We start from the raw sequence: 7,667 nt of genomic DNA, 5'->3' as shown, positions 1-7,667 counted from the left end.
ATTCCTTCTATGTCTCACATTATAATAAATTTTAAAAACTGTTAAATTGAATAGATTTGCCACAAAGTACAGAAAATTAGTATTCTATAAACTCAAAGAGAAGAGGCCAAATAGAAATCTGGAAAGCAGTCATCAATAAAGAGAGGAAAAAAACATTGCAAAGTGCTTACTATATACCAGAACTTGTGATAATTTATATTCCTTCCCTCATTAATCCCCCAAATAATTGGACAAAGAAGATATTATGGTCCCCATTTTACAAATAAAGAATCTGATGTTCAGTAAGGTTAAGTACTCTGCCCAAGTTCAGAGTTATTAAGCAGCGGACTTTGGTTTGAAATCTATATTGAAAGATCCCACTATCCACATCCTTGGTCTCAGTTTTACTTTAATGCATTCAGTTTTCCACAAGACTCTTGATGGAATTTCCTATACTACCTATAAATTTTGCTAGAGTAGAACATTCTGTGTTCCCTCTAATTGAATGTTACAGGCCCCTCTGTAAATTTAGGAAATTTCCAAAGTGTTCCCTGGATACTTGTTCTTCCTCTAGCATGAAATGTACAGAAGTAGCAGAGAAGATCCAAACCAGACTTTGCTCTCAGAGTAGGCTGCATAACTCCCTCCTGTCTTCCCCACTGGTCTACATCAGTCTTTTGTCTACAACGCTGACTTTCTAAAAAATGGTATTGGATGCTACCATTATGGTTATGGTTAATTGGAGGCATCATTGGTGCCTGAGTTTCTACTCAAATAACATAAGGGAAATCAAGAGACCAAGGCCATGATGACTCAAGCAATCTCCATGGCTTGGTGGTAAAGGAGTGAATCCTTCCTTGCAGCTGATCTTGCCTTTGTGTATGTCACATATTGGTCCTGATTAGAAAGGTCTATAGGCTAATTTGTGCAAGACACATTCCTTCTCATTACACCATGATACAGGCCATGTGAAACACCAGATTCAATCTTATAGCCTCTCTGCTGCTGCTGAGTAAGAAACTTCTACTTTTAGTGTCTTTTCTCTCTCAACACAAAAATACTCTGTAAGTCACCCAGATCTGGGTTGCCCATGATTACCAGGCTTTTCCCAATTAGAAATGTGACACATGTTCCATTTTACCAATACATCTCAGGCACAGAACTAGCAAGGAAAGACAAAATTAAAGTTTTTCTATAATTCCAGCCCATCAATTGAAACAAGATGTTTCTGAACTTTTCCCAATGTGAAGAACAAAAAGTAATAGCATTTTGTTTATTTATTTGTGTACAACACTGTGGTCAGGAACTTGTTGCTTCCCCAGGGAAATTGCTTGCAAGCATCACTGAGAAGAGGACTTAACAATTCACATTGATCATTCCCTGTGGTCTGCCATGGCGAGGGTGATACTTTCATGTTTTATAAGCACCAGACAAGAGAACTGGATCAATTTTCTCTCTCGATATTCTAGTCTCTGTTGAAATGACTCCCTCAGGCATCAGCAGCTCTGAGTTCTTTCTAAAAAATAAAGTAAGTACTCTTAGGTCTGTTCACAGTAAGGGACAAGAAGTCCAAAACATATTCCTGCCTTTTACAATTCAGAAATCAACGTGAGGATCTTTCCTACTTTCAGGCAGTACATACAGCTTCACTGTGGTCTGTGTGTCAAACTTACCGAGAGGAGGACATTGTGGAGACTTATTGTTAATTAGCAATGCTTATGCATGCAAACCTTGGTCAGATGATGTTCTGTTTGGAGAGAAAATTGAATAAGTACATGACCCCTTGGAAGCTGTTTTCAGTTGAGGATTTTGGTGAGTAGCCACTTGAAATCAAGGGAAATTCCATGAATAGTAGGAGCTGGGAAGAAAGGAAGAGGAGGAAGGATCCCACCACTTTTTTCTTCCCATCTAACACCGTGCTTAGGCAAAGCATAGTCCATATGAGATCTGCCTTATAAAAACTTGCTGAATAAAGCAAATGGAAGTTAAATTTTGGACTTTCTTCCATAATAGCTTCAAATTGTGGTGACTTTGTTGCCTATGGAGGGCCGGGAAATACATTTCTTTGAGATCCTAGAATCTGAGTGTGTGCTTTACACAGGATGGATAGAACGAGCCTCTGACAGTTCCATTTATCCAGAGGCAAAAGCATGCCTGCCACTGGAGCGCTCTTGGGTTCCAACAAAGAACCTATGTTGCCTAAGGAAACAGTGCTTTCTCTTACAAGGTACAATCTTGGCTCCTCTGCCATGAAGCGGAATGTTCCTGGACATGTGCTTCAGAGACCTTCCTATTTAACCAGGATACAAGTTACATTGTTATGCAATTCCTCTGCTGAGGCCCTGTAAAAGGAGTGAGTTAGGACAGATACAGCAAGATATTAGGACAGATTTTCCCCATTATTCAGGCTGTACAACACAGAAGGAAACTTGATTTCAATAAGACCCAATTCTTAAGAGGCTTTTCTACACACTTTTACCCATAACTTTTCCAAATTTGGTTCAAATTGTGCAGAGAACCAATAAAATTTTCAAAAAGGATAAACTGGCTAGTTAAAAGTAAACGGCATTTAATTAAAACAAAGCTTGCAAATTCATGAAGAAACAAAAAGCTATGTGATGGTAAACCTTAGGGCAGCGTACAGTGCCACTGTCCTTTGCAGTTTTGAGTGTATTTCATTTGTACATTGGAAGTAGGTACTTGTCATATTATTAACACTCTACTTAGTTGTACACTCAATATTTGGCATCAGAATAATCTTGTGTAGTCACAGATTATTTCTGTATTTTTTTTAGCATGTTTCTGAGTGGTGGTTCACATAAGCTTTCAATTTTAAATAACACAATCCATTTATTTCACTAGGCATCTTTATTTGCTTAAAGTGAAGAATCAGAGATTGTCATTGTGTTGTAAATAAGTCTAACCTTTCTTTGCCTTTCCAAAAAAAAAAAAAAAAAACCTGTGGATGCTAAAAAAGGGAACTGAAAGAAATAGAAATTCCAGTAATCTTTTATGAACTCTGTTATTAGAGTGAGTAGAACTAAATCTGTGGGGAAAAAAGGAAAAGGAAATGGAAAAGGTGTTTTAGAGCTTTTACTTTAAGCCACTCCAGTGCCCCCTTCTCTGCTTTCTTTCCACTATCCCGACCCATACCTACCCACAGTGAGAACTGAGCCCGCAGGGCAGCTCAGAAGCTGGGAGGAGAGAAAGAGTGAGGATCTGAGTTATTTTTCCTCAGTGATCTTAAAAGCTCCAGGCAGAAAAGACCCTGCCTGTAGAACCTCCCTTTTGCATTTCTCAATTGCATTGGAGAAACTCCTAAATTGCATCAGTGATCCTGAAGCTGTTAAAGAATTTTCTGTAAAAGAAAGAAAAGAGAAAGAAAAGGCAAAAACTTAATCATGCCTGGAATCTTTTGAGGTAGAAAAAACTGACAAGAAACAAACTTTCCTTATATTCTGGTGTGTTGGGAAACAGTGGAAGGACTGTTTAACAAAATGTCTTAGCGGTTCTCAAAGATGGCTGGCCAAATCATAAGAGAATACGCTTAGGTTCATGTAGTTCTGAGTCCAGCATTGTGGGTAAAGCACAGGTTTCAGCGTAAAGAAATCTGCTGTCTAGAAACCATGGGAAGTATGTCATCCTCTCTTTTCTTTACCATATAGAGATCCTTCATGGATATCCTGTTCTTTGAAGAAAATTTTGTTTAGGAAGTAAGAAAAATATAATTAACATTGCCCTAAAGAAGCAAAGCTCTTTATTTTCATTTTCACTTCCTTTTGCTTTTGCATTGAAGAGTTAAGACAACATTTCAGCAGAGAAATGTGGAGAAGGGTAAAGAGAAATCAATAAAGTTATTCTGTGACTTTCCCCAGGAGGGAGCACTGTTAATCGAGAATGGCTTGCTTGGCTATATATCAAGTCCGAGGAGAGAGCAGCAGTTGATTTTGAAACAGATTTCCCAGCTAGACTGGAAGAGATATAAATACATACTTATCTATCATATACATATAGACATATATATACACACATACACATTATACATACATACACATACACATATATACATACACATATATATATATAATTTTTACAAGAACGGTGTCTATGTGTGTGTATATACACTATTATAAACATTTAAATATAAATTATATGTATTATATATATGTGTGCGTGTGTGTCTTTGTGTGATTTAAAAAGTAGATAAGAATAATTTCTTCAGATAATTGGTAATGCCAGACAAAACTCTTCGAATAATATTTCCTATATATTGATCTGGGATCGTTTTACATTTTATAAGTTTCTCTCAAAAGTTTTTTGATTACTAGACAAGGAAATTAATATGCAAGAGCCTCAAGTGACAGACAATGGAATGGAAACCAGATTTCTTGACCCAAGGCCAGCAAAAGCATCTTGACCGCAGGAAATCTTCTAAGGAGCCTCTCTGGGTCATTCATGCAGTTACTTTTTCTAGCAATAAACATTACAGAAATTTTGAGCAGGTCTGATTGCAGCAGAGGTTATGAGACTGAAGCTGGCTCTAGGGCTGCCCAGTTTTATTGGGCTGTGGCACCATGCTCATTGGAAGCAGTGGTGATTTCTTTGTTGACAAATTCAGACAACATAATTGGGTGGGAAGTTGGCTTCGCCATCACAGTGTGGTCTTGAATGAGTTATCTATCTTTTCTGGGCTTCAGTTTTCCTTTCTATGAAATGGGATGAATAATTCTTGTCCCTTCACAACAACATGCTTTCTTGTTGCCCCAAAACCTTGTCAAATTTTCTTGGTTCCATTCAAGCATCAGGAGATGTGTAGATAGCTAAATGGGAATCCCCTTTTCATGACCCAATCTGCTATGATGAATTTCACCATGCTGAGACTCTTCACATCTCTCTTCTCCCATTGTGTATATTCAGACTCTTTTTTTTTCAACATCAGCTAAGATGCTCTATTTATTTTCTAAATCCAAATTCCATCTAAATCATAGCTGTTAAGAAAATATTCTTGTAAGAGAATGGAATCTAGACGAGAGAGGAACTATGCAATTCTAGAATTTCCCTGGAGGGAACTTGAGAGTTCATCTAGTGTAATCCTCTCATTTTATAGTTGAGGGAGCTAAGGATCTGAGAGGTGAAATGTCTTGTCCAAAGTCACTGTGACAAAGCTAAGTGAAGAACCTATGTCTCTTAACTTGCAGTTCTATATTCCTTCCATTGGGTCGTGTGTCTTGGGACCCCTATAACCAGAAATAGAAAATGAAGTTGAAGTAAGCAGACCAGACAAGGATATGTCAGCCTTTGGTTTTCCCCAGGGCCAGATTCCAACACTGTGTGCATAACTCAGTGGCAGGACTTTAGCATCTTCATGAAGGATGGAAGATTCATACTGAACACTCTTTTTTACCCCTTCCTGTCCCATTAGACCCAGCCCAGAATCTAGATCTAATTGAGCTCTCACTTTTCCTTATTTTGGACATGGTTGTGCTTGCACTTCATCTTATAGCTCTTAAATTTTATCTTCACATCGACCCTCTCATTTTATATTCCATATTTACTGAGAGCTTACTGTGTGCCCGTCGTTCTATAATGGGCTACAGATACAGGGAGATATATCTCTCTGTGTCTTAATTACAATCATAGTGCAACATGTCCTGTGCCTGGTGTGCTTACAGTGCTGACGGGGTGCTGAGGAAGGGGAGACTGAGATCACTGAAAGCAGACAAAGAAGACTGAGTAGATCATGTGATAATTCTTCTGCTTTTGTTCCCGTGCCTCCTTTACTATCAGGGCACCGAAGTTCATTTTATGCATTGGTATTTTCTAGGTTAAGCGCTCCCTGTTTTTTTTTTTGTTTCTTTTTTTTGGTTGTTGTTGTTTTTGTTTTGTTTTGTTTTTTTGAGACAGAATCTTGCTCTGTCTGCCAGGCTGGAGTGCAGTGGCACAATCTTGGCTCACTGCAACCTCCGCCTCGCAGGTTCAAGCGATTCTCCTGCCTCAGCCTCCCGAGTAGCTGGGATTACAGGCACCTGCCATCGCACCCAACTAATTTTTGTATTTTTTAGTAGAGACAGGGTTTTGCCATGATGGCCAGGCTGGTCTCGAACTCCTGACCTCAGGTGATCCACCCGCCTCAGCCTCCCAAACACTCCCTGTTTTTAGCAGAAGAGAAATAACATGTCGAATTCTTCCCTCTCTTCCATGTCCACCACCAGACTTTAGCTACTTCACCAGTTCTTCCTGAATTTACTTAACAAGGCTAATTTACCGATACTTCAAATAATTCTTACTGCTCTGTGGAAAGCAAGGCATTGGAGCTCAGAGATATATGCATATGTAGAGTAATTGAGGTGAACATGCTGGTCATCAGTTATTTCCTCCTCTAGTTTGGTTCTCCCATCTGTTTTATCTGTTTACTTTGTTTTTAAAAACGCATTAAGAGACAGACATGATGGTGCTCACCTGTAGTCCCAGCTACTTAGGAGACTGAGGCAGGAGGATCACTTGAGCCCAGGAGTTCGAGGCTGCAGTGAGCTGGGATCACACCACTGCACTCAAACCTGGGCAGTGAGACCTCATCTCTAAAAGGAATAAAAACAACATTAAAAGACATTGACAGGTAGACTCCTAACTATTTATTAGAAGCACCCAAATCACTGTTCACATTCTAAACAGAATCTAAACAACAACCAGATTTTCTTTTTATTTTCAAAGTATGTTTTTTCCTTTCTTACCTTGGAATTTTCTTACTTTTCCATAAATTATAATATGTGTATTTTGGGTAATTCAACTCATGACAGGAAAGGAAAATCATCAATTAAAGATTCCTTTTGTGAGTTCAATCTGTTGATTGGTCTGTGCTCCATAATGCTACAACCTAGATTATATTAAATTTCCAGAAGAGTGCAGAATAAACAATCATTTGTAAAGCACCTATTATGCAGCAGACATAGTGGTAAGCACTAGTAGAATAAAAATGAACACATGTCCTCATTCAGTACGTGTAAGTATCATGCACAGTTAAGCATATAGATCCATAAGCCCATAAATCAAACAGTCCAGAACTGGGCTACGTAGTCATAATATCACAGTGAATGTTTAAAAGCTTGGCTGGGTGCGGTGGCTCGCACTGGTAATCCCAGCACTTTAGGAGGCCAAGACCTTAAGATAGTTTGAGGCCATGGGTTTAAGACCAGCCTGGGCAAAGTAGTGAGACCCTATCTCTACAAAAAGTAAAAACATTCGCTAAGCATGGTGGCGCGTGCCTATAGTCCCAGCTACTTGGCAGGCTGAGGCAGGAGGATTGCGTGAGCCAGGGAGTTTGAGGCTGCAGTGAGCCATGATCATGCCACTGCACTCCAACCTGGGTAACAGAACAAGATTCTGACTCAAAATAAAAATTAAGACAAAAAATAAAGGCTTAAGAATGTGAAAAATATTTACCTACCTCCCCCAGATTTTGGAGTGCAGGTTGGTTGCAAACTGTAGTTGGTTTGCTCAGTGCTGGCCTGGATTGGAACGTGCAATGGATTTTCACAAAGGGGCAAGCAGCAGACCCCAGAAGGTGAGCCTGGCTCCCTTCGACATAGTTCCTGTGGTATTCATGTCACTGCTATTTGTGGCAGGGAGACTCCTTGAGAAGTGTAGAATGTGCTGAATTTAAAGTCTCTGAGGTAGCAGTTTCCACCTTT

General features: G+C 39.2%; 1 protein-coding gene across 1 annotated transcript; it reads left to right on the top strand.

The window, feature by feature from the left end:
• The first annotated feature begins 1,459 nt into the window (after positions 1 to 1,459).
• BLID (BH3-like motif containing, cell death inducer) lies at positions 1,460 to 2,327 on the top strand. The gene is given in 3 exon segments (XM_063671664.1): positions 1,460 to 1,507; positions 1,993 to 2,143; positions 2,146 to 2,327. Coding segments are annotated over 3 exon segments (381 nt in total).
• Positions 2,328 to 7,667: the final 5,340 nt, after the last annotated feature.

The sequence above is a fragment of the Pongo pygmaeus genome, chromosome 9 (assembly GCF_028885625.2).
Source record: "Pongo pygmaeus isolate AG05252 chromosome 9, NHGRI_mPonPyg2-v2.0_pri, whole genome shotgun sequence".
Lineage (NCBI taxonomy): Eukaryota > Metazoa > Chordata > Mammalia > Primates > Hominidae > Pongo > Pongo pygmaeus.
The sequence above is the reverse complement of the archived record's forward strand: the minus strand, read 5'-3'. Positions and strand labels throughout refer to the sequence as shown.